The sequence below is a fragment of the Muntiacus reevesi genome, chromosome 19, assembly GCF_963930625.1.
Source record: "Muntiacus reevesi chromosome 19, mMunRee1.1, whole genome shotgun sequence".
Taxonomy (NCBI): Eukaryota; Metazoa; Chordata; class Mammalia; order Artiodactyla; family Cervidae; genus Muntiacus; species Muntiacus reevesi.
In genome coordinates, this window is record NC_089267.1 from 27,175,685 (window position 1) to 27,203,192 (window position 27,508).

General features: G+C 36.8%; 1 protein-coding gene across 1 annotated transcript in view; it reads left to right on the forward strand.

Annotated features, from left to right (window-relative positions):
* The first annotated feature begins 209 nt into the window (after window positions 1-209).
* Window positions 210-27,508, forward strand: part of SERINC1 (serine incorporator 1) — a 35,510-nt gene continuing 8,211 nt past the window's right edge. The window contains exons 1-3 of the mRNA XM_065911309.1: window positions 210-349; window positions 19,443-19,604; window positions 22,322-22,491. Coding sequence (XP_065767381.1) covers window positions 311-349; window positions 19,443-19,604; window positions 22,322-22,491 — 371 coding nt within the window. The 5' untranslated portion in view covers window positions 210-310. The remainder of the gene's footprint in view (window positions 350-19,442; window positions 19,605-22,321; window positions 22,492-27,508) is intronic.

A 27,508-nucleotide genomic window follows, 5' to 3' on the forward strand; every position in this document is an offset into this window, starting at 1 on the left:
TTCAGGAATAAATTGAGAACGTAAGTTGGGGGAAAAAGATGCGCAAGTGGAAAAACAAGACGCTTTTTGCCACCTGAATTAGAAGACCTATAGCCGAACGACAGAGGCTTGGAACCCAGGGCCGCGCGTGCGCCACCCAGCACGATGCCCTCCCCTTCCCGGCCCAGGCCGCGAAGGAAGTGACGCAAGCTGAGGGGCGGGGTGGGCTCTGCGCCGGAAGTGGGTTGTAGTTAGTAAATAAGCTGGGAAAGGCGAGGGGAGCTGCTGTCTCCATTTTGTTGGCATACGCTACTCCTGCGACGTTGTGGAGATGGGGAGCGTCTTGGGGCTGTGCTCCATGGCGAGCTGGGTAAGTTGGTTGTTAGCGGCCTGAGGGGTGCTAGCGTGAGAGATGAAAGAAAAGCCCCCGAGCAGGCCTGGGTGAGGCCCGGCGGGACCGTGTTACCCCACCCAACAGGGAGGCCGGCCTTTCCCGTTTTCTCCTTATCTCCCTTGGCCACTCCGACACAGCTTGGCGGCTCTGAGCCTTTAGAAGAGCCGACCCGGGTCGCCACGAGGAGCAGTGAACATGAGTGAATGACCCGGATGGGAGATTCCAAGCTGAGAGCTAGTCGTTTTTCCTCCCCCACCCGCTTTTTATGAAGGCTATTCCCTATTCTTCCAGGTCCCTTTTTGTGCTTTATGTCTTATGTCTGCCTGGGCCCTTCCTACAAAGGTCTTAGGCCGCTTCGTTTTGCGGAGTACCCCCTCTCTTCTCGTCATCTCCTCCCAGCGACCTCAGACTGCAGCAGTGCCATTCCCGGAGGCCTCTTTGTTCTGTCGCGCAGACTGCAGTTAAATGACGGATATGTGGGGCAGCTCGGCAGTAATACTGATACAGTAACATGCTTTTTAAACAGCCCCAACTCTGGGAGTGAGTCCTCGAGCTTAATGATAGGAGAAAATGATGTATTTCTCAAATAAGTGAAAAAACTGGTCAGTTCTGTGATATGAGATATCTGTTTTTTGACAGAAAGATGCTTGTGTAATTCGACACCACTTTTAATTTGGTGTACGTTGCATTTTGATTAGATAGCGTTGTTAGAGTGAAACCATTCTTCATTATAGTGGCAGGATTTTTTGATTCGGGTGGTACAAATAAATTTGAATTTGATATAAACACTCCCCCGTCCCCCAATAGACAAAACTTGACTTTACAGTTAATAAAGGTATTTGTAATATGGGGCGAGATATTTGGGTTCAAATTTTAGTTCTTTAACCTATGATTTCTAAATTCTGTTTCTAACAGTTGCTTGTCTGACTTCCCAGATGACTCCCATTATATACATTAGGTAGCATTTCTGTTGTTTTTGCATATCTCTTTTTAAAAAGTTTTCAATGTAGCTTGAACTGTAAATGTTAAATTTTAGTAAAATACTACATAGAGGGTACTCCAACCCAGGTCATTGTCTTGATTTTACACACACACACACACACACACACACACGCAGTTTTTTTTCTTCTTGTAGCTGGGCGTGGAAAACTGGTATGTTTTTCTTTCTTTCAAAGCTGGTATATTTTTATCTCAGTAAGAAAGTAGAGAATCTACTTGAAATCATTAAGTATCTTATAAGAGGCATAATTAGGGTAATAAACTTAATGTATTGCAAAATGATTATTATAGAATTGTTTTAATTGAGGGAGGTGAGATGTTGTGTAATTCTATTTGTAAAGTCTGATTTTGTCCAGTTAGCAAATGGGCATGTTCTTTATATAGTAAAGATTTAAAAGGAGGGATACACGTTTTCCATTTTGTTTTCAATTTCTAGACCTGTGATGATCAGTCTTTTTTGCCTCGAGGACGATTATGGTTAAAAATAGATTTGGGGGATTAATAAAAACATGTTTTAAATCGTTTTAGTGAACAATGTGGGAAAAATTACATTCGTATTAAAATTTTTACAACTTAGTTCTCCTTCTCCTTAGTCACACTTCTACAGACACAGCCTTTTACTTACTGTTAATATTAAGGTGCATTGGAAAGATGGTAATAAGGAGACACTTTCTTACCTTCCAGTAATTAGGTCTCTGATGGTTAGAGAGGCTAGGTGGTTCTAGGCAATTCTGGTTATTTTTTCCCCTTTGTTTCCTGGTATCTCTCATTATTTTTGAATTGTTCAGTTTTAGTGCAGTTCAATAGAGATTAAAAGAGAATATGCCTTGTATTTTACAAATCCCTTTCTTCCACGGTCTTAACAGTCAATATGCTCATTTACTTAGAGGTTTTGACACATTGAAATTTAGTCAGATATTCAAAAGTATTCAGGTCGTTAACTTAGATCAGTTAAGCCAGAATGAAAATGAACCTCATTCTTTTCTTTGCTCAGGTTTCTTTAGACTTAATCAATTTTTACAAAGATTTTTTTGTTTGTTTTGGAAAACAGTAGAAAATGTCTGAACTATGGAAAAAGTGTAAAAAATTACTTGTGATACTACTGTATATCACAGAGTTTGGAGTGTTAATTTTTTAAATTTCATTTTGTGGGTTTCTTTGTTTTGTGTTTTTGCTATTTAGTGGTCTAGAATTAGATTGATCATAATCCCTGGTTTAAGCATGGCTATCTATCTGATTGGTGATTAAGCATTTTTATAAACATAGGTGGACTGCCACCTAATCCTCTAACTACAGCATCACCAGCAGTTGATGCTTACTTAAGTGCTTTCCCCACCCCAGTCTTAAAATGATGCTAGTGAGTAGCGTTGACTTTTTGAATCACTATATTTTGTACAAAATAACTATCATTTTTTTGCCCAAGATGTTTAGTAATTGAGAAGAAGCTTGTGATTCTTGACTGCTAGTTTTGTGCAGTCTCTTGCTAGATTTTTATTTTTTAGTACAATGACTTGATTTTGTAGAAATGATTCATAGTTGATATAAATAGCCAAGCCATGCAGAGTTCAAAATGTAAATGTCACCAACAAAATCCCACCACATTTCTTCTCTCTCAATGCATGCATACACATGGATGAATAGACAGAAATACCTTTTTAAGGAGTGGTAGCGTGCTGAACATATATTTTTAAACAGAATTAATTTTTTCTGAATTTAACAGAAGAATGTAAAAGTAAAGGAATTGCTGAATGTTAAACACTTCATCAGGAGAGGTTCTGAAAGCGTTATCTCAAGAGATGTTTCTAGAGCAGTAGTTTTCAGCTGTCCCCCAGGGAACATTGGACAATACCTGCAGATGTTTTTCATTGTCACAACTTGGGATAAGGTGCTAATAGCGTCAAGTGGGTAGAAGCCAGGAATACTGCTAAATGTTTTACAATACACAGGATAGCCCTCAACAGTAGAGACTTATTTGGCCCCAGATATCAATATTGCTATAGTTGAAACATCCTGCCTTATCCTTTTCAATTGGTCAGTATAAGAAATGAAATGAAATCTAAGGGTCTCAGCTGCACTTTAAAAAAAGTGAATTCAACTAATCATTTTATTTTCACCTCTGCCTTCAACTTCTCTTATGAAGGTATGTGGTACCGCCTATTCCTGATCTGTTTGATGATCCTGTACAAATTTTATTGCTTAACTTTTTTCCTTTGATGATTTAGAATTTAACTTTCTGACCTGTTAACTCAGTATTATTCTGATTTTTTGGTTTGTTTACCTTTTAATTTTATTCCTTTGGTTAAAAATCTTTTATTTTTCATTTTATTGGTGTTTCGAAAATAATTTATATATTCAGTTTGCCAACTTTAACTAGAATTTCTTTGTATTATTTTTTATATGACTGTTTTGTTTTATAACCATAATTCCCTCAGTTGTTTAATCTTAGAACTAAACCAGTCATTCTTAAAGTATATCCTGGATTAAACTTACTGGAAATGCTGACTGGGTCCCAGCATTGTGGTTTACTATTCTCAGCGGTGATTCTGATGGAAAACCACTGTTGTACTCTTAAGGGGATTCATAGTTCTGAGCATTCTTTTTTTTTTTTTAAACCATAGCTTCTCTCAGTTTTGTTTCTTTTTTTATGTATCATCTCATAATTGATCAGATTTGATCATCTAATAGATTTCTTCCAAAAGAATTCATGGATATTGAAATCCGTGAATTTTTTCATATTTAAAAATGCCTCTTGCTTTCTTGAGAAACATGGTGGACTGGTATAATAATACATCCGTTTCTTTCAGGATCTGAGATATTTCTGTGGATTATGTGCTGGCTTACCCTGCCCTGGTAGCCATTTCCTTTTAAAACGTCTCATACACAGTTGGGCTGTCTCTTCTGCCTGGGTGTCTGAAGAGTTGTATTTATCTTTAAAATTAACCAAATATTTCTGACTTTAAATCTTTTATCACTTTTTATTCTTCTAGAAAATAGTGGGTTTTTATGAAGATACAGATTTATTTCTTCAAGGAAATTCTTACTGTATCTTTGAATGTCCTTTTTGTTACACTTATTTAGAGGATTCTCCATTTTAAAGACATGAGTTCATTTCGTATTATGTTGCCTTCTTTTTTCTTCCATAATATTTTTCCTGTTTTCTGTCATTTTTCTTTAGTTGATTTAATTTACTATGGTGTCTATTAGTAATTTCTTCCTTTTTATTGTTAACGTAGTATTCCATTGCTTGGATTACAACAGCTTGTCTATCCACTCAACAACTGAGGGGCATTTCCAGATTTTGGAAATGAAGTAACTGTTAGTGTTCCTATAAAGTTTGTCTTGTATGTCTATAACTTCTTATTTTGTTTACCTAAAAATAAACAAATGGGACCTAATTAAACTTAAAAGCTTTTGCACAACAAAGGAAACTATAAGCAAGGTGAAAAGACAGCCCTCAGATTGGGAGAAAATAATAGCAAACGAAGCAACAGACAAAGGATTAATCTCAAAAATATACAAGCAACTCCTGCAGTTCAATTCCAGTAAAATAAATGATCCAATCAAAAAATGGGCCAAAGAACTAAACAGACATTTCTCCAAAGAAGACATACAGATGACTAACAAACACATGAAAAGCTGCTCAACATCACTCATTATCAGAGAAATGCAAATCAAAACCACAATGAGGCACCATTACACGCCAGTCAGAATGGCTGCTATCCAAAAGTCTACAAGTAATAAATGCTGGAGAGGGTGTGGAGAAAAGGGAACTCTCTTACACTGTTGGTGGGAATGCAAACTAGTACAGCCGCTATGGAGAACAGTGTGGCGATTTCTTAAAAAACTGGAAATAGAACTGCCATATGACCCAGCAATCCCACTTCTGGGCATACACACTGAGGAAACCAGATCTGAAGGAGATACGTGCACCCCAGTGTTCATCGCAGCACTGTTTATAATAGCCAGGACATGGAAGCAACCTTGATGCCCATCAGCAGACGAATGGATAAGGAAGCTGTGGTACATATACACCATGGAATATTACTCAGCCATTAAAAAGGATTCATTTGAATCAGTTCTAATGAGATGGATGAAACTGGAGCCCATTATACAGAGTAAAGTAAGCCAGAAAGATAAAGACCAATACAGCATACTAACACATATATATGGAATTTTGAAAGATGGTAACGATAACCCTTTTTGCAAAACAGAAAAAGAGGCACAGATGTACAGAACAGACTTTTGGACGCTGGGAGAAGGCGAGGGTGGGATGTTTCGAGAGAACAGCATCAAAACATGTATATTATCTATGGTGAAACAGATCACCAGCCCAGGTGGGATACATGAGACAAGTGCTCGGGCCTGGTGCACTGGGAAGACCCAGAGGGATCAAGGGTGGGAGGGGGGAACGGCATGGGGAACACATGTTAATCCATGGCTGATTCATGTCAATGTATGACAAAACCCACTACAATATTGTAAAGTAATTAGCCTCTAATAAAAATAAATGGAAATATATATATATATATATATATATATATATATCTTGCAGTGGGATCACTAAATCATATGGTAAATGTACATTTGACTTATAAGAAATTGCCAACTTTATCTCCAAGATGGTCATACTAGTTTTTTATCCCACCAGCAAATATTTTCTTAAAGTCTGTGGCTTGTGTTTTCATTCTCATAATGTCTTTAAAAGAGTAGAGGTGATTTTTCTTTCTATATTGATCTTCTTTGGCACTTTTATCAAAAGCCATTTACCAGACTTGTTTTTCTTAGCTCTGTTGTTCTTTTGTGTCCACAGTTTTGCGTAAATTACCGTAGTTTGATTACTGCTGCTTTTAAGTTAGTCTTGAAATCAAGCAGTGTGGTTCTTCCAACTCTTTCAACATTCTTTGAGCTATTCTAGTCCTTTTGCCTTTCCCTGAAAGTTTTGGAAGCAGGTAGTTTGTTGCTACCAAACACTTGCTGGAATTGTGATTGGGCTTGGGTTAAATTTATAAGTCAGTTTAGAAAGAATTGTTACCTTAATGAGGAGTCTTCCAATCCGTGAGCTCAGTTTATCATGCTGCTGCTAAGTCGCTTCAGTCGTGTCCGAGTCTATGCGACCCCATAGACGGCAGCCCACCAGGCTCCCCCGTCCCTGGGATTCTCCAGGCAAGAACACTGGAGTGGGTTGCCATTTCCTTCTCCAGTGCTTGAAAGTGGAAAGTGAAAGTGAAGTTGCTGAGTGGTGTCCAACTCTTAGTGACCCCATGGACTGCCGCCTTCCAGGCTCCTCCATCCATAGGATTTTCCAGGCAAGAGTAGTGGAGTGGGGTGCCATTGCCTTCTCTGAGTTTCTCATGCCATTTTTAAAAATCTTTGATTTCTTTTTTCAGTGTTTTTTTTTAAATTTTCATCGTTTGAAAGCTGGTGTATATTTACTCGTTTTATAAATAAGTATTTTTGTTTAGTTTCACTTTCCAGTTGTTTGTTGTTAGTATGCAGAAGTATAATTGATATGTGTATACTGACCTTGTGTCCTGTGAGCTTATTAAACTTTCTTGTAGTTCTAGTAAGCATTTTGTAAGTTCTTCGGGATTTTTCATGTTGACAATTATGTGTGAAGGAAAGCAGCTTTATCTTTTCCTTTTCAAAGTATGTACTTTTCTTTATTTTTCTTGCCTTTATTTTTTGATAAAATGCCTTTTATCAAAGCATCTACAAGATAGTTAAGGGTATCCTCAAGTCGAGGATATTCTATTTGTTTGCTGAAAGTTTGTTCTTCAGTTGCTCAGTCATGTCTGACTCTTTGTGACCCCATGGACTGCAGCACACCAGGCTTTCCTGTCCTTCACCATCTCAGTAATGCCCTTTCATCCTCTGTCATCCCCTTCTCCTCCTGCCTTCAGCCTTTCCCAGCATAAGGGTCCACTCCAGTGAGGCAGCTCTTCAAATCAGGTGGCCAGAGTGTTGGAGCTTCAGCTTCAGCATCAGTCCTTCCAGTGAACATTCAGGACTGATTTCTTTTAGGATTGACTGGTTTGGTCGCCTTGCAGTCCCAGGGACTCTCAAGAGTCTTCTCCAACAATACAGTTTGAAAACGTCAGATCTTGGATATTCAGCTTTCTTAATGGTCCAACTCTGATCTGTACGTGACTACTGGAAAAACCATAGCTTTGACTATATGGACCTTTGTTGGCAAAGTGATGTCTTGCTTTTTAATATGCTGTCTAGGTTTGTCATTGCTTTTCTTCCAGAGAGCAATCATCTTTTAATTTCATGGCTGTGGTCACTGTCCACAATGATTTTGGAGTCCAAGAAAATAAAGTCTCTCACTGTTTCCATTGTGTCTCCACCTATTTGCCACGAAGTGATAAGACTGGATGCCATGATCTTCGTTTTTTGAATGTTAAGTTTTAAACTTGCTTTTTCACTCTCTCCTTTCACCTTCAAGAGACTCTTTAGTTCCTCTTTGCTTTCTGCCCTAAGGATGGAGTCATCTGCATATCTGAGGTTATTGATATTTCTCCCTGCAGTTTTGATTCCAGCTTGTGTTTCATCCAGCCCAGCATTTCACATGGTGTAATCTGCATATAAGTTAAATAAGCAGGGTGACAATATATAGCCTTGACACACTTCTTCCCAATTTGAAACAGTCCGTTGTTCCATGTCTGGTTGTAACTGTTGCTTCTTGACATGCATACAGATTTCTCAGGAGGCAGGTAAGGTGGTTTGGTATTCCCATCTCTTTAAGAATTGTCCAGTTTGTAGGGATCCACACAGTCAAAGGCTTTAGTGTAGTCAGTGGAGCAGGAAATGTTTGTCAGAAATTCTCTTGCTTTTTCTGTGACCCAGCAGATGTTGGCCATTTGATCTCTGCCTTTTCTAAATCTAGCTTGTACATCTGGAAGTTCTCAGTTCATGTACTGTTGAAGCCTAGTTTGGAGGATTTTGAGCATGCCCTTGGTATAATGTGAGATGAGTACAATTGTGCGGTAGTTTGAACATTCTTTGGCATTGCCTTTTTTTGGGATTGGAATGAAAACTGACCTTTTCCAGTCCTGTGGCCACTGCTGAGTTTTCCAAATTTGCCGGCAGATTGAGCGCAGCACTTTGACCACATCGTCTTTTAGGGTAGGAAACAGCTCAGCTGGAGTTCCATCACCACCACTTTGTCCTTAGTAGTGCTTCCTAAGGCCCACTTGACCTCACACTCCAGCATGTCTGGCTCTAGGTGAGTTTTTAAATTTCTTTTATAATGAATGGGTATTGAATTTTTCAAATTACTTTTTTGCATTCTTTGAGATGGCCCTGGTGGTAATTTTCTTCAGTCTGTTAATATGTTAAATTAATTTTATTGAATTTCAAAAGCTTAACCAAATTTGCTTTCTCCCAGCTCACCCCCACTTGATTACAGTGTATTAACCTTTTGTATGCTTTTTTAAAACTATTTTTAGAAACCAGTTTTAGCTTCACAGAAAAATTGAGAGGAAGATAGAGATTTCCCATCTATGCCCTGTGTGCAGACATGCATAGCCTCCCTTGTTGCAAACATTCCCCACCAGAGAGGTGCGTTTGTTACAGTTACTGAGCCTACACTAACACATCATCATTTCCCAGAGTCTGTAATTTACGTGAGTTCATTGTTAGTGTTGGGCCTTCTATGGATTTGGACAAATATATAATGACGTGTCCACCATTATAGTAGCATACAAAGTAGTTTCACTGCCCTGAAAATTCTCTCTGTACTTTGCCAGTTCATCCCTCCACCAGCTCCCCACTGCTGATCTTTTTGCTGTCTGCATAGTTTCATCCTCTTCAGAATGTCATACAGCTGTGACTGTAGATATATGCATGTATGTAACCTGTTCAGATGGGTTTCTTTCAGTTAGTAGTATCTGTTTAAGGTTTCTCCATGTCTTTTCAGAGCTTAATGACTCATTTCTTCTTTCCACTGACTTATATTCCACTGTCTTAATGTATCATCGTTTATTTATCCATTTACCTCCTAAAGGACATCTCATTAGCTTCCAAGTTTTTACTCCCAGTTTCTCACAAGTCACTGTGACTTTGGCTGTAGGTGTTTTGATATTCTTTACCAAGTTGAGAAAGTTATCCTCTATTCCTAGTTTATTGAGAATTTTTATTGTGAATGAGTACTGAAAGTGAAAGTTGCTTAGTCATGTCCAACTCTCTGCGACCCCGTGGACTATACAGTCCATGGAATTCTCCAGGCCCGAACACTGGAGTGGGTAGCCTTTCCCTTCTCTAGGGAGTCTTCTCAACCCAGGGATCGAACCCAGGTCTCCTGCAGTGCAGGCAGATCTTTACCAGCTGAGCCACCAAGGAAGCCCAAGAATACTGGAGTGGGGAGCCTATCCCTTCTCCAGGGGATCTTCCTGACCCAGGAATCAAACCAGGGTCTCCTGCGTTGCAGGCGGATTCTTTACCATCTGAGCTGTCAGGGAAGCCTGTGACTGAGTATTGGGTTTTGTCAAATTCATTGTATGTATCCAAAATGTGATCATATAATTTTTATCTTGATGTGATGGATTACGTTAATTCATTTTTGAATGTGAGCCAGTCTTGCCTTTTGGGACAAATCCTACTGGTTGTGGTGTGTAATTCTTTTTCCTACATTGTTGGATTTAATTTGCTAATATCTTGTTGAGAATTTATGCCTTTATTCATGAGAAAGGTTAATCTTTTATTATAATGTGTTTGTCAGGTTTTATTAGAATGATGCTTATTTTATAGAATAAGTTAGAAAGTATTCCCTCTACTTATGTTCTCTGAGATTGTAGAGAATTGATGTAATTGTTTCTTAAATATTTAGTAAAATTCACCAGCGAACCTGCCTGTGCCTAGTGCTATTTTGGAAGGCTGTTAATTGCTGATTAAGTTTCTTTAATAGAGGTCTATTCAAATTGTCTGTTTCTTGTGTGTGAGTTTTAGCAGCTTGTATCTTTCAAGAATTTTGCCCATTTATGTAGGTTCTCAAATTTGTGGGCATAGAATTGTCATAGTATTCTTTCATTATCCTCTTCATGTCCACAGGACCTACACTGACATCCTCTCTTTCATTTCTAACATTAGTAATTTGTGTTATCTTTTTTTGTTAGTTAGCCTGGTTGGGGGCTTTTGATTTTATTGATCAAAGAACCATGTTTTGTTTTCATTGGTCTTCTATTTTTTGTCTTTGATTGCATTGGTGTCTAGTCTAGTTCTTCTGTTTACTTTGAGTTTAGTTTGCATTTCTTTTTCTAGTTTCCTAAAATGGAAGCTTAAATGATTGATTTTAGATTTTCTTTTCTGGTAAATGCATTCAGTGCTGTAAATTTGCCTAGAAGCACTGCTTTCACTACATCCCATAAGTTTCTATAAATTGTGTTACTTTAATTCAGATTTTTAAAAATTTCTCTTGAGACTTCTTTGACTTCTGTGTTTATTTTAGATAAGTTTTAAGAATTTGTTTTAAGTTTTAAAACTTAAAACTTTGTAATAAGTTTTTAAGAATTTGGGGATTTTCCACTTACCATTTTGCTATTGATTTCTAGTTGATTTGTAGTCTGAGAGCCGGTCAGTGCTCTTTCAAGTTAGATAGTGTTTTGTTGTCAACAGTGTGGTTTTGGTTAATATTCCATGTCCTCTTGGAGAAGAATGTGTGTTCTCTGGTTATTGGGTAGTCTATAGATGTCAGGTATCCATTTGATTGGTGGTGTTGAGTTCAGCTGTTCTTAATGATTGTCGTCTAGCTCAGTCTGTCCATTTCTGAGAGAGATACTGACAGTCTCTCTAACTGTGACAGTGCAGTCATCTGTTTCTGCTTGCAGTTTTACCAGTTTTTGCATTCACAGTTTGATGCTTTGTCATCAGGTGCATACATATTAAGAATTGTTAAGATCTTCTTGGAGAATTGGATCCCTTTATCATTATGTAATGTCTTTCTTTATCACAGATATCTTTCCTTGTTTTGAAGTCTGTTCTACCTGAAACTAATGCAGCTACACTTACTGTCATTTAGTGTTCACAGGTTGTATTTTTTCCCCCTTCGATTTACTTTTCTTCTGTGTGTCTTTAAAGTGAGTTTCTTGTAGACAGTATAATTGGGTCTTGTTTTTTGAACACTCTTTCAGTCTGTCTTTTAATTGAATAAATTTAGGCCTGTGATCTCCAAGGTGATTATTGATAGATTTGGACTATTACTTACCATATTTGTTACTGTTTTCTATTTTTCCTGTTGTGTGTTGGGGAAGGAGGGTGTTTAAAGTAAGCATTGTATATGATTCCGTTTTCTCTCCCTTCTTAGCATATCCGTTAAACATCTTTTAATTTTTATAAAGTGTTATTTACCTGTTTTTCAGTTGTTGCCCACTTTATTAGTCCATTTGGGCTACTGTAACAATCCTGCAGGGTGGGTGGCATGTGAACAACAGGACTTTGTTTCTCACGGTGCTGGAGGCTGGCAGTCCAAGATTAGGGTGCCCGCAGGCCATCTTTTGTATCTGGTGAAGGCCCTCTTCAGGGTTGCAGACTGCCAGCTTCTTGATGTGTCCTCATATAGTTGAAGAGGTGAGGATCTCTCTCTGCCTCCTTTATGGGAGCACTTTTCTCATTCATGAGGGCTCTGCCTTTTTGACCTAATTCTTCCCAAAGGCCCTATCTCATAATATCATCACCTTGTGCATTAGATTTTCGTCATATGATTTTCAGCCTGTAGCACTCTAGAATTTGAAATACACATTTATAGCTTATCCACTTTGAAGTAACAGCATACTATGATACTACACACTTTTGTATAATGCTATACCACTTTATGGCTAGTATTAATACCTTATAATAGGAAAACAATCCTAATTCCTGTCTCCTGTCCCTTCTACATTACTGCCATTCATTAAATACACACACACACCTATGTGTATACACACATGTATATAGAAGTATGTGTCTAGGCATAACATAAAATGTGCATATATAACAATACATTGTTTATTTTGAGCAAACAAGTTAGCTCAACTAAGAATAAGAAAAGTAAGTCTTAATTGTACTTTTATTTATAAAAGTAGTTTTATATGTAGAGTTTCTGAATTATATTATTTTCCTCCTCTAGAGAATTTTGAGCATTTCTTGCAAGCAAGTCTAGAGTTTGGCAATAAATTCCATTTTATTTGAGAAAGTATTTCTTCTTTTGAAGGATAATTTGCAGAGTACAGAACTATAGGTTGGGTTGTTCCCTCTCAGCACTAAAATATTTCACTTCACTCTTGTTTGCATGGTGTCTGAGGAAAACTTGAATATATCAATAATTTGTCCTTTGTTTCTCTGTAGGTAAGGTGTTTTTCCTCTGGCTTCTTTAGAATTTTGTATTTTCTGTTGCTTCAAAGCGATTTGTCTAGATGTAGGGGTTTTGTTGTTGGTTGTTTTTTTTGTGGAGGGTGGGCTGTGTATGTCTGTTAATTTGGGGGAAGTCTGTCATTTAAAAAACATTTCTTTTCCTTGTGATATTCACATTATGTTTTACCATTTGCAGTTACCTCACAATTCTTGGATATTCTGTTGAACTGAATGTCAGTCTTTACTCTCTTGGCTTTTCAGTTTGGGAAATTTCTATTGATACAGCCTTAAGCTCAGAAATTATTGAGGAAATTATTTCCTCAACCATGTCTGCATTTTTCATTTCTGCTACTGTTTTTTGTTTCTAGCTTATTTTTTTTTTAAGGATTTTCATTTCTGCTTCATGTATGCTGTCTACTTTATTCATTAGAACCCTTAACATATTATAGTTGTTTTATATTTTTGGTTTGATAAATCTAACATCTCTGCTTTGTCTGGTTTTGATGCTTGCTCTGTCTCTTCAAATTGTGTTTTTTGCCTTTTGTAATGTCAGTAATTTTCCTGATAGCCAGACACTGTGTACCAGGAAAAAGGAACTTGATTGTGTCCTGGTGAGGTGTGGGTGAAAGAGAAACACTCCATTATTCTCTGATTAGATTTTAGTCTTTTAGTAAGCTTATGCCTCTGGATTGTGAACTTCCTACATGTTCCTCAGCCTCCTCTCCCTCCCCCTTTAAATGGGAGAGAATGGCTTGAATAAGGTAGAGTTTAGTATTTCTCTTCCCCTAGGTTATTTATCCTCTAGTTAAATAAGTTAGACTACTCTATTTAACTAGTTTCTCTTGAGGTCAGGTGTTCAGAGAAGAGTGTTCTAATATATTTTTTTAATATATTCTTTCCTACAAGAAGCTGGAAGGAATTTTTTTCTCATGTTTACTCTGAGAACCTGATTGAACTAGTAGTAAAATTCACAAATTTGCAGGGCCCTTTAACTGGATTTTCCTGGTTTTTTTTTTTTTTTTTTTTAACTCTCAGACTTGTCCATGTTGAGGCTCCAGCAGTTCTTCGATTATCTTTCAGGATTTCCTTCCTACACACTAGTTCCCAAATCAGTTTCCACTTGTGGACACTAATAAGCGATGATTCCCTGTATTTTCCTGTTTGTCTTTCAGTCTTGGGGGCAGTGACTTACCCTGTGACCTCACCTAACTTACGGATCCTAGAAGAACTGTTGATTTTTTGAGTCACTTTGCTTTTTTCTTTTCTTTAGGATGGAGTCATGGTTTCCACTCTCATTTGTGAAAATGAAACAGATCTTTGTATACTTTTTGTATTATTGACTTGACAGGATATTAGGGTTTTTTGGTTTTGTTTTTTTTTGTAATGTTCATAAAGGATATCAGTATGTTGTTTCCTTGTGATATCTTTGGATTTTGTATCAGTTTTTTGCCTCTTTAGTTTTCCGGAAGAATTTGGGTAGAGTTGGTTTGATTTATTCTTTAAATGTTTAATGGAATTCACTAGTGAAGCTACTTATGCCTCTGAAGGTTTTTAACTACAAATTCAATTTCTTGAATAGTTACAGGACCATTCATCTTATATATTTCTCATCAAATGATTTTTGGTAGTTTGGATTTTTCATAGAGTTTACCTGTTTTATCTAAGCTGTTGAATTATTGAATAAAATCACTCATAGTTTTCTTTTATAATCCTTTGATGCTCACAGACTCAATGTCTTCTCTCATATTTCTGGTTTTGATGATTTGTGTGTTCACTTTCTTGCTATTTTTTTATCCTGATCAGTCTGACTATAGGTTTCTAAATTATAATGGTCTTCTAAAACTAGAGTCACTGACTTCTTTCCTGTTTTTTATTTCATGGGTTTATCTTTATCATTTGTTTTTTCTGCCTATTTTAGCTATAATTTGCTCATTTAGTAACTTAAGATGAAAGCTCTGGTCATTGATTATTTTTATCTAACATAGCCACTTGAAACTGTAGGTTTCTTCTAAACATTGCTTTTGGTACATTTCAAAAATGTGATACCTTATTTTCATTGTTTCTTTTTTGACCTCTTCTGCTTGTGAGTTAGACTGTTATTTAGTTTCTGGAGAAATAAATCCTTCTGTTACTGAAGAGTATTTAATTCCATTGTGGACCACAAAAACATGTATGATTATATTTACTGAGATTTGTTTTATGGGCCATAATATGCTCTGGTTTGGTTAGGTGTTCTTTTAGTTTTTGAAAATAATTTTTATTCTGCTTTGGTTAGATGGAATATTCCCTGAATGTCAGAGACAATTAATGATGTTATTTAAGATTTTCTACATGTATATTGAGTTTTTTTTTCCTACTTCAGTTAATGAAAGAACATAGATGTGGACTTGTTTTTACTCTTTTCAGTTTTAATAATTTTTCTTTGATGCATTTTGAAGTTCTTTTTTACAGGCAGAAGTATTTAGAATTTTATGTTGTATGTCTCCTTAATGAATGTCCTGTATCTCCATGTATGTCTTTTATAATGAAATGGCCCTCCTTGTTCCTGATGAAATTCTTTGCTCTGAAATCTAATTTGTCTGATACTGGTATGTATGTTTATGTGTATATGTGTGTATATATACACAGACACACATATATATACCCACATGTGTGTGTGTGTGTGTGTGTGTGTGTGTTTAATTTTCAACCAGTTCTGTCTTTATGTTTAAGTGGGTTTCTTGTAGAAAAGATAGAGTTGGATCTTAACTCTTTAATCTGACAGTATGCTTTTTATTGGGCAGTGTTTAGTCTCTTTATACTTAATGTGAGTATGGATTACGTTTGGGCTTAAATCAACATCTTTCTATTTGTTTTTTGTTTATCCTACCTGTTCGTGGTCTCTTTTCCTTAGTTTTTGCCTTATTTTGGATTAATTAGCGATATCTTAGTGTTTTTTTGTATTTTTTGGCTTAGTAGCTGTATTCCTTTGTTTTGCATTTTTAGAAGTCACTGTAGGGTCTATAGTATTTAACTTATTACACTGCTTTTGTGTCATATCCATTCTGTTTCTAATTTAAGTCTACAGTAGTATAGTTGAATGTCTCCTTTTATAACCTGTTTGTAACTGTCACATATTTTACTGCCATCTTTGTTATAACCACCCAGAATACATTGCTGTTTTGCTTTAAAAAGATAATAATCTTTTTTGAGTAACCTTTTATATGTAAAAAAAAATACACAGTTAACCATTTCTTTTTGTTCATTTCTTTTATGTAGATCCACATTTCTGGTGTAACTTTCTTTTCACATTTCTGATAGTTTAGATTTGTTAGTTTTGTTTTTTTTCCTGTGTCTTAGTTTTCTTCATTCAGTACTGATTTTTGCATTGCAGTATTTCTTACTAGAAGTCTGATATCTTTCTTCTTTATATAATGTGCCTTCATTTTCTGCCTGCTTTTAAGATTTTTCTGTTTATCATTGTTTTTAAGCAATTTGTTCTTTTCAACCATTTTTTCCTTTTAATTTCATTTATGTTTGGCTGTGCTGGGTCTTTGTTGCGGCACACGGTTTTCTCTAGTTGGGGTGAGCGGGGGCTACCCTTCAGTGCACAAGCTTCTCATTGTGGTGGCTTCTCTTGCAGCGAGCAGGGCTCTGGGGTGCGCGGGCTTCAGCAGCTGCAGCACACCGGCTCGGCAGTGGCAGTTTCCAGGCTTTAGAGCGCAGGCTTAGTAGTTGTGGTCGTGCGTGGGCTTAGTTGCTCCATGGCACCTGGGATCTTCCCTGCCTGGGGATCAAACCTATGTCTCCTGAATTGGCAGGTGAATTCTTTACCACTGAGCCAGGAAGGAAGCCCTGAACAGTTTATGATGTAACTTGATGTGTAGGTTTCATTACGTTTTTGTTGAGTTTCTTGGATCTGTGAGTTTACAGTTTTCATTAGGAACATTTTGGCAGTTACTTCTTCAAAAGGACTCTCCTGTCTCCTCTATTTTTCAGAAGCCCCAGTTTGACGTGTATTAGGCTGTTTGAAGTTGTCTCACAACACTGATTCTCTGTTGTTTTTGTTCTAATCTTTTTATCTCTTTTTCATTTTGGATTGTTTCTTTTGCTATGTCTTCAAGTTCATTTGCCTTTTCTATAATGTACTTTTTGGTTCAGATACTTTACTTTTCATTTTCAGAAGTTTGATACGGACATAACCTTCCATGTCTCTCCTTGACATGCTGTGTTCTCCTCTACTTGAGCAAATGAAGTATAGTTAAAATAACATAGTCACTAAGTTGTGTTCAGCTCTTTGCAACCCGATGGACTACAGCACACCAGGCTTCCTGTCCTTTACTGTCTCTGAGTTTGCCCAGATTCATGTCCATTGAGTCAGAGATCCCATCCAACCATCTCATCCTCTGCCGCCCCCCCCCCCTTCCTGCCCTCCATCTTTCCTAGAATCAGTCTTTTTCCAATGAGTCAGCTCTTCATATCACATGGCCAGAATATTGGAGCTTCAGCTTCATCAACATTGCTTTCAGTGAATGTTCAGGGTTGATTTCCTTTAAGATTGACTGCTTTGATCTCCTTACAATCCAAAGGACTCTCGAGAGTCTTCACCAGCACCACAACTCGAAAGCATCAATTGTTTGACAATTAGTCTTTTTTATGGTCCAACTCTCACATCCATACATGACTACTGGAAAAGCCATAGCTTTGACCATATGGACTTTTGTTGGCAAAATGATGTCTCAGCTTTTTAATATGCTGTCCACGTTTGTCATAGCTTTTCTTCCAAGGAGCAAGTGTCCTTTAATTTTGTGGCTGCAGTCACCATCCTCAGTGATTTTGGAATGCCATTTCTATAATTAAATTCAGTTATCTGTGTAATTTTCAGGCTGGTTTTTATTTGTTGACTTTGCTCCTCGTTACAAGCTGTATTTTCCATACTGGCATGCCTACCAATTTCTTACTAACTGTTAGATATTGTAAATTTTACCTTGATGGGAGCCGGATATGTTATTTTTTTTTTAATCCTTGCTATTCTCAGACATAGGTGAGTTATTTGAAGAGAAGCTTTTCAAAGTTTGCTTTCAGGCTTTGCTGAGATTGGGGTGGCTTTTTTAGCCTTGTGGCAGTTTTGGCCCGCCGCACCTCCCTGTCCCCACCCCCAATACTGTGTAGTAAAAGTCTTATAATTTTACTCAGGGCCTCATGGATTATAACGTTTTTTCCACTCTGGTTGTTAATACCACCCCGCCCTGCCCCCTGGAGGAATTTAATCAAATACTTGTGCTGATTAGTGCTCTGCTGAAGACAGAAATTGAAGCCTCTGCAGATCTCCAGAGCTCAATCTCAGTATAGCATTCGCCTTTATTTTTTTATGTCCTGTGAACTCTCATCTGCCTTCACTCCCTAAAGTCTCAGCTCTGCCCCAGCTGTGTCTCCTCAGTTCAGTAGACTGCTGGCCTGCACTGGAAGCTCTTCCCAGGCAGAAAAATTGGGCTGTCATAGGCTTCACATGGTTTCCTCTCTCTCAGAAATTAAGTAACGTAAATTGCCTCTTGTTAACTGTCTGAAAAACCATTGTTTCATTGTATTTTTCCCCATGGATAGAGGCAGTAGGGTAAGTCTGGTCACTGTTCTGTGTCTTGGCCTGAGTTTATGGTACTTATCCAAAATTTATCTATTATTATTTTTATATTCAGCATTTTTGTTTTGTTCTATGATAATTAGTTTTTTAAGCAGGTTTTTCCCCTTCTCATTTCTCCTCAGCCCTGCAGTCCTCCTTTTCAACTTGTTCTGTTCTGTTCTGTTCTTTTTTAATTCTCCTTTTTGCTCCAGGTGAACCAATTTTAGGGAGTTTCCTTTTCTTACCGAGTTACGTTTTATTTCAGATTGGATTTTTCAAATACCTTTTTTGTTTGTTTGTTTTGGTTGGGGCATGTTTGTTTATTTTTTGCTAAAATGTGTTTGTGTTGTTGCCATGACATTTATTTTTACCATATCGAAGTTTAGTATAAGTGCTTCTGATGCTACCTTATATTGGTTACTGTAGTCTGTCTGACTTCTACAATACTCCTTTCCTGTGATATCTGGTAGTATGGTGGAGCTCAGCCTAGATTAAGGTCAGTTGTTACAAGAATACTTTCACTTTGCCTTTCTGAGATATTATCAAATTCCATTACCGGTATTTGCCTCAGGGAGATAGCCTTTTCCCTTGGGATCTACTGCTAGTTTAGTGTGGAATTCTGTTGGAGAATGCTAGCTCACCCCACTTGTTCACTTAATCCTATTTTTCCTAATTCTAATAGGAACTTTTACTTGGTGGTTATCACCACCACCAAGTCAGAAGAGGGAAAAGATGAGAATACCAATTTACTTCTTTTCCTTCTCTGAAGTATCTGAGAAACCTCAGACTTTTGTGGTTTCAGCCTGATTTCTGGGGGTTAAAAGGTAGGAGTTGGAGATCCGCTTGTAATTACAAATATTCCATTTCTTTTCTCAGCTAAACTTTGAGTCTTGTTGCTGTTTTCTTTTTTTCTTTTTAACTGAATTTACTGATTTTGCTTGATATAAAGGGCAGACTTTTTTTTTTTTTTTTTGCTTTATTTTGCTTCATTTTTACCCAGAAGTTACCAAGTTTTATAGTTTCTACATAACATGTGAACCAAATCACTTGTTCATTAATTTAACTTCATCCTTTTTTGAGTAGATAGAATGTAAATTTTCACTGTATCATTTTAAACTATACTGATTTTTAATGTTCTTTTCGCAGATCCCATGTCTGTGTGGCAGCGCCCCGTGTCTGCTGTGCCGATGCTGTCCTAGTGGAAATAACTCCACTGTAACTAGGTTGATCTATGCGCTTTTTTTGCTTGTTGGAGTGTGTGTAGCTTGTGTAATGTTGATACCTGGAATGGAAGAACAGCTGAATAAGGTAAGTCTTTTTTTTTAATGATTAACTGAACCTTTATAGTGTGTGTGCCTATGAAGTCACTTCAGTTGTGTCTGACTCTGTGACCCTATGGACTGTAATCTGTCAGGATCTTCTGCCCATGGGATTCTCTAGGCAAGAATACTGGAGTGGGTAGCCATGCCCTCCTCCAGGGGATCTTGCTGACCTACCTGCCTGTCTTAGGTCTCCTGCATTGGCAGACAGATTCTTTACCACTAGCGCCACCTGGGAAGCCTGGACCTTTAGTATGCTTATGCATAAAATTGCTTCCAATGTGTTGGAAGCAGAATACTGTAAAAAGGAAAACAATACTTAATCCCAGTTTTAGTAGCTCATAATTATTTAGGAAAGACAAACAGTAAAAGTGGTTTATGAAATTGTGATGGTGGTGCAGAAAGTGTGCTGTGATAATAAGAGGAAATAAGTAATTTCCACCTGGGGAAATGTCAGAATCACTGTGGGTCTCATGGAAAAAGGGGCATTCTAAGAATAAATTTTTCTATACAGAAATTGAAAAACAGGAAGCAGAATGAGGATACAAGCTTTTTGAGCCAAGTATTTATGCCTTAGGAAGATTTATCCGATAATTAGGAAAGAAGGCAAGCTGTTATGCGTAGAGGCTATTAAAATGATGTAACCAAGAAGGGCATAGAGAACCTGAAATAGATTCCCTGAATACAGAATTAACTGGGTCTGAGTTGAAATATAGTCGTGATGGAATAATAGTAAGGAGGTTCTGATCCTAGATAACTGAGAGGAAAATGTTGCTGTTAACTAAGAAAAAGAAAGAAAAGGTATTTTATTAAACTTACCACCTGCCCCCACCCCCCCCCACCCCCGCCCCATAATCTAGTTCACAGTATGTTGGCTTGGGGGTACTTCACTACATTTGTGTCTCTGTATGTGTCCAACAGGAAGTAGAAAATACGAGTGTGTCACGCAAATCAAGGATAGAGATGAAATTCAGACTGGCAGCATATGCTGAAGAGGAGGACCATTTGGAGTGAGCAGAGCTAGAACTTTGACAGAAGGGGGTTGGTGGAGAAAGGGAACCTCTAAAGGAACAGTGAAAAAGAGAACCAAAAACATGTTTTGTAGATCTTAGGAACGGAGTTTTAAGAATGACAGGATAATGTCTGTGTAAAAAGGGCATAAAGGAGTGTGAGGATTAAGTAGTAGTCATTGGATTTGACAACCAGTATATGTCTAGTGTCTTAAAAAAAAAAAGCTGTAGTTTTAAGAGTGCTGGACCTAGGAGGACTGGGAGGGAAAGTTAGGTGGCTGTGAGGAAACAAATCCAATGAGTATCAACTACTAATTTGAGGATCTTTGTGATGAAGATGGCAAGTCTTAGAGGGAGGCTGAGTTGAGATTTAATCATTTGCTTTTTGAGAAGTCTCAAGGGATCTAACGCGTAAGAGATGAGAGAGAATGTGATCAAGAGATGGCATATAAAAGTTTTCCTCCAAGGAAAGATGAATGACAATAGAAAATTTGAGATTGAGAAAGTGTTTATGTTAGATAACTTGCATTTTAAACCATGATTATCTGCTTGTGATTGACTTTGGGGTAAGGAAAAATCATGTACATTTGGGAAATGAGCTTATCACAGTTGTGAACGTAGCATTGTAAATGTCATAAATAGATGCTCAGTTAATTTTACTTAAGTCCTGGGTATAAGCAAAAGACATTCATATGGTTTTGTAATGGAACCAGTTGACTTCTTGTGAATGGTTTTAGTTGATACTGTTAGCTTGTTTCACTCATTTATTTCACTTAAAAATATTTTAAAAATACTTCCTTGTACTGTTTTCAATGTGATTTTCTAAAATGGTCTTCAGTCTTTTTCAAGATTTTAAGTTAGAAAAATAAAAATACAGCCAGCCATTTTGCTGTTAATCCAGTTCTATCCCTGATAGCTCAGTTGGTAAAAAATCCACCTGCAGTGCAGGAGACCCTGGTTCAATTCCCGACCCTGGGTTGGGAAGCTTCACTGGAGAAGGGATAGGCTAACCACTCCAGTATTCTTGGGCTTCCCTGTGGCTCAACTGGTAAAGAATCCGTCTGCAATGTGGGAGACGTGGGTTCTGTCCCTGGGTTGGGAAGACCCCCTGGAGAAGGGAAAGGCTACCCACTCCAGTATTCTGGTCTAGAGAATTCCATGGACAGTCCGTGGGGTCACAAAGAGTCGGACACAACTCAGCGACTTTCACTTCAACTTTACTTTCAGATCTATCCATTATCAAAAATATTTGTAGAATCAGGGACCAGATCTTAGAATGACTTTAAATAGCATTGGCTTTGAAAAGCCATCATTGTTCTCTTCAGTATTTAGAAACTGATTCAATTACTCTGTAATTCTTTAAACTTTTATTGATTGTGATTTTCTTTTATACATGTGATTCAGCATATCACAGTGGAATGTAAGTTTTAAAAAAACTTAGAATGAGTTTGAATAAGTCTGCAAGTTAAAATAAGCATTCACTTTAGGATTGACATTTGTAGTTTATCCTGTGTGCACATAAGTGAAAAAAAGAGTTAAACCTCTGTTTATGAAAGTGTGTAGACTTACCTTGATTCCATTATCAGCATAAACTGTAAAGCAAACTTCAATTTTCTGAAGCTTAAGCTATTTAATTACACAGAATTGTCATTTTTCCTTGAAAAAATTCTAGATTAGAAATTCTTATTTTTTTCAGATTCCTGGATTTTGTGAGAATGAGAAAGGAATGGTCCCTTGTAATATTCTGGTTGGCTATAAAGCTGTATACCGTTTGTGCTTTGGCTTGGCTATGTTCTATCTTCTTCTCTCGCTATTAATGATCAAAGTGAAGAGCAGCAGTGACCCTAGAGCCGCAATACACAATGGGTAAGTATTTTAATAAACTTCACTTTAAAGTCTGCGTCGGCTCTTCTCAGTAATTTCGAGTCTGTCTAAAGAAAGTTTAAAATAAACTTGAACAATCTGCAGAATTATTTTGTTCATGAATGACAAAGTAAGAAAATCCTCTTGTCTGTATCAGAGAATGTGTCAGAATTTGGAGATACAAATTTTAAATAGTAGACTTGGATCACTTATTGCGTGCATAATATTTAGTAAAGTTTCCCGTTGTGAACAATACAGGTTTAAACTGTGCCGGTCCACTAAGAGATTATTTTCCAACAGTTAATAACTACGGTATTACACACTCCATGATCTCTGATTGACTGAATTCACAAATGAGGAACCTCTGATACAGAGGGCTGATTGTAAGTTAGAGGTGGATTTTCAACCATGCAGAGAGTTGGGAGTCCCTAACCCTAGCATTGTTCAAGGCTCAACTACGTTTTCATCCTAAAAAGAAGATTTATCACATCTCTGACTAATAATGAGTTTATTCTTCCTCCTTTTAGCCTTCTGTAGGCCAATCTCGGGAGAAGGCAATGGCACCCCACTCCAGTAGTCTTGCCTGGAAAATCCTATGGGTGGAGGAGCCTGGTAGGCTGCAGTCCATCGGGTCGCTAAGAGTGGGACATGACTGAGCGACTTTACTTTCACTTTTCACTTTCATGCATTGGAGAAGGAAATGGCAACCCACTCCAGTGTTCTTACCTGGAGAATCCCAGGGACGGGGGAGCCTGGTGGGCTGCCGTCTCTGGGGACGCACAGAGTCGGACACAACTGAAGTGACTTAGGAGCAGGCCAGTCTAGCTACATAAAACTGAACTCAGTTCTTATATATGTACGATGCAGCCAAAATGAGAAACTTTATTGCTTTGAAACAAGGTGGTTGATTTTCTAAATGGTTATAATGGACAACCTAGACATTTCAGGGTACCTTTTTGTCAGTCTCCTTTAATACAGAGCAATGCATCTGACAGTTTTGAATGTTTTGAATGTTATCACTGTTCCACCCCATAAATAAAAATAGTTTTTTAAGTATCTGATATTGCTTATCTATTAACATACACTATCAAAGACAGGAAGAATGAAATAAAATATTAATGATAAATGATGTTTTGTGCTAGGTTGATTTTTTTTTTTTTTTAAATTCTCTGAGTCATAGGTTGTTTTGATTTTTAATTTAATTTTTTTGCACTGTTAAAACATCTTTATTAAATGTATTTTTTAAAAATACATTACAGGATGGCTATCACAATAATTTCCTGAGATAACATTCTTCTCAAAGTATGTACTAAACACTTACATCATTGCTAATGGCTCTTTTTTGCGATATAATTGATGATTTTCTGTTAGGTTTAAAGTGTACAAAATGTTAATTTCATATGTATTATATATTAGAATATGATTACCATCATAAATTAGCTAATACCTCTGTCACATCACATAATTATTACTTAGTTGAGATGAGAACAATTAAGATCTATTCTCTTAGCAACTTTAAAGTACATTTTTCTTTTTCAGATTCCACATTTTGGTAATATAGTTTTTTTTTTAATTTGGATTATCTCATTTAGCATAATTCCCTGAAGGTCCATCCATGTTGTTGCAAATGATAGGCTTTCCTTCTTTCTTGTGGCTGAGTAGTATTCCATTGTGTGTATATACTACAGTCTCTTTATTCGTCTGTTGCTACACACTTAGGTTATTTCTGTATCTTGGCAGTTACGAATAATTCTGCCATAAACATGGATGTGCAGATACCTTTTCAGTACCCTATTTTCACTTTCTTTGAAGATATACCTAGAAGTAGGATTGCCAGATTGTATGGTAGTTCCAGTTTTGTATTTTTGAGGAACCTTCATAACTGTTTTCCATAGTGGCTGAATTAGTGTACATGCCCATTAGCAGTGCTTAAGAATTCCTGTTTCACCACATTGCCACCAACATTAGTTATTTCTTACCATCTTGGTGGCCATTGTATGGTTTTGATTTACATTTCTCTGATGATTAGTGATGTTTAGCACCTTTTCATATGCGTGTTTGCCATTTGTATGCCTTCTTTGGAAAAATATTTAGTTTTGTCCATTTTTAAATTGTTTTTTCTAAGTTGTTGAGTTGTATGGGTTCTTTATATATATTTGATATTAACCACATTTTGATACATGGTTTGCAGATATTTTCTCCTATAGTTTGTCTCTTCATTTTGTTCATTGTTCCTTTTTTCCTGTGGAAAGTGTTTTTGTCTGAAGTATTCCCACCTGTTTGATGTTACCTTTGTTATTTGTACTTTTGTTGTCTCCCCAAAAAACTCATTGCCCAGACTAATGTCAGGGAGTTTCTTCCTTATTTTCTTCTTCCCAGTATCAGTATCTTCCTAGTAACTTTTGTGGTATTAGGTCTTAATTCATTAACTAGGGGATTTTTGCTGGAAACATAGGCCTGTGCCTGGTGATTTTTATTTTTGTTAACCTGAAATTAATTCTATTATTTAATTAACACTTTGCAGATTATTACATTCAATAGTTACACCTGACACACCTGTAAAAAAGCACCATGCATTTCATTTTCACTTTCCCTGTCAGAATCAATCACTAAGATTTATTTTGTCTTTTTGTTGATCTAATATTCATATTGTCTGAGTCAGAACTATATTCTGAAGAACTGTCATCTTCTGAGATACTAGTAGTTATGTTGCTTGAATAGTCAGAGAAAGTATCTGCTCAAAATTTCGCGATGCATCATTTTGAAAATTTCATGGTCATAAGCGTGTATCTATAACATACACAAAATTGGAGCAGAAGCCTAACAGGGAAACGTGAATGAAAACAATCATAAGTTCTGTAATGAGCCCTTATCAGTTTTAAGCTCTAACAACTAAACACTGTGATGTTAATTTTGTGGCTTTCTAAAAGCATATGATTCCTCTCCAGTCAGTAACATTCGGGTAACAGAAGACTTGTTAACACATCTCCAGTCAATAACGTGTTCAGTGTGTTTAAGTCTTCCATTCAGTTTGAGTCGATTCTGTGAATGGTGTAAGAAAGGAGTCTGGTTTCATTTTTCTGTATGTGGTTATTAATAGCTTTCCTCTGTTGAAGAAACTGTCCTTTCCTACTGAATATTCTTGACTCCCTTGTCAAATATTAGTTGATCCAAAATGCAAGGGTTTATTACTCTTCTGTTACATTGATCTGTGTGTCTGTTTTTATGGTATTACTGTTTTAATTAGTAGAGCTTTGTAGTATAGTTTGAAATTAGTAAGTGTGATATTTCCAGTTTTGTTCTTCCTTCTCATGACTGATTTGCCTATTTGGGGTCTTTTATAGTTACATACAAACTTTAGGATTGTGTTTTCCTGAGTTTTTGTAAATGACATTGAAATTTTTATAGGGAGTACTTTGAATGGAAGGGTGGCTTTGAGTAGTATGAACATTTTAACTATTCGCTTCCACAAATGTGATTCCGTTTGTCTTTTTCAGTTTTTTTAATTCAGCCACTCCCTTTTGGTTAACAAATTCACTCATTAGCATAATTATTGATTTGTTAATGCCATGTTAGTCATTGTTGTCTGGTTGGTCATATTTTCATCGTTCGTTTTTTCTCTGTTAACACCTATGTAAATTGGTGATTTTCTTTATAAACTAATGGTATATTCTGCTTCTCTGTCTTATCTACTCTAGCTTTTTGCTTTGTGGTTACCATGAGGCTTATGTAAAACATGTTATAGATAAAAGTTAATTTTAAGCTGATAGCAGCTTTAAATGCATAAAATAACCCTACATATTTATTCCTCTTTTTTTTTTTGATGTCACAATTTACCTCTTTTTATAATACTCATTGTTTTTAAATACTTTTTAAAATCTTTTTTTTTTTTTACTATTGTTTACTTAACACACTATCCTGTTAAAGAATTAGACGTTTATGAATCTGTGTATTTACTTTTACCAGTGTGTTGTAGGCTTTTGTGTCATTAATTAGTGTCTTTTCATTTCAATCTGAAGAATTCCTTTTACCATTTTTTACAAGACAGGTTTAGTGGTTGTTTGGATTTAGGGAAAAGCCTTATTTCTCCTTCATATCTGAAGGATAACTTTGCTGGACAGAGTAATCTTGGCTGGTGGTTTTTTCCTTTCAACACTTTGAGTATGTCACTCAAAGTCACTCTTGCTCTATCTTGGCCTATAGATTTTCTAAGAAATCCACTGAGAGCCTAATGGAAATACTTTGTAGATCAGAATCTCTTTTTGGACCCCTCTGGCTGCTTTTAGGATTCTCTTGTATTCTTTGATTTTTGACAGTTCTATCCTCAAGGTCTTTTTGCACTGAGATGATACTGTGACCTTACTAGCTTTGTGAACTTTGATGTTCATGTCCAGGTTTAGGAAGTTCTCAGATATTATTTCTTTAAGTTAACTTTCTGTCCCCTTCTCTTCTTCTGAAACCCTGATCATTCTAATATTTAAATTCCATATATTACTGAGGCTTTCTTCCCCCCCCCCCCTTTTTTTTTTCATTTTTTTCCTCAGTTCATCCCTGATTGGGTTATATCAAAATGCCTGTTCACTTGTTCTGTCTTCCTTTTGATCTACCCTTCTGGAGATCTCTGGACTTCCCTTGTGGCTCAGCTGGTAAAGAATCCACCTGCAATGTGCGAGACCTGGGTTTGATCCCTGGGTTGGGAAGGATCCCCTGGAGAAGGGAAAGGCTACCCACTCTAGTATTCTGGCCCAGAGAATTCCATGGACTATACAGTCCATGGGGTCACAGAGTCGGATGCAGCTGAGCCACTTTCACTCCTAAAGATCTCTATTGCTTTTTTTTTTTTTTTCATTTCTTTTCTTGAATTCTTAAGCTTCAGAATATATTTGGTTCTTTTCTGTCATTTCTGTCTCTTGGTTAAGTTTATTGTTTTTTGCTTGTTTTCATTGAGTTATTTTTGTATTTTCTTATAGCTCATTGAATTTCCTCAGAACAGCTATCTTGAATTCTTTATCTTCTAGAT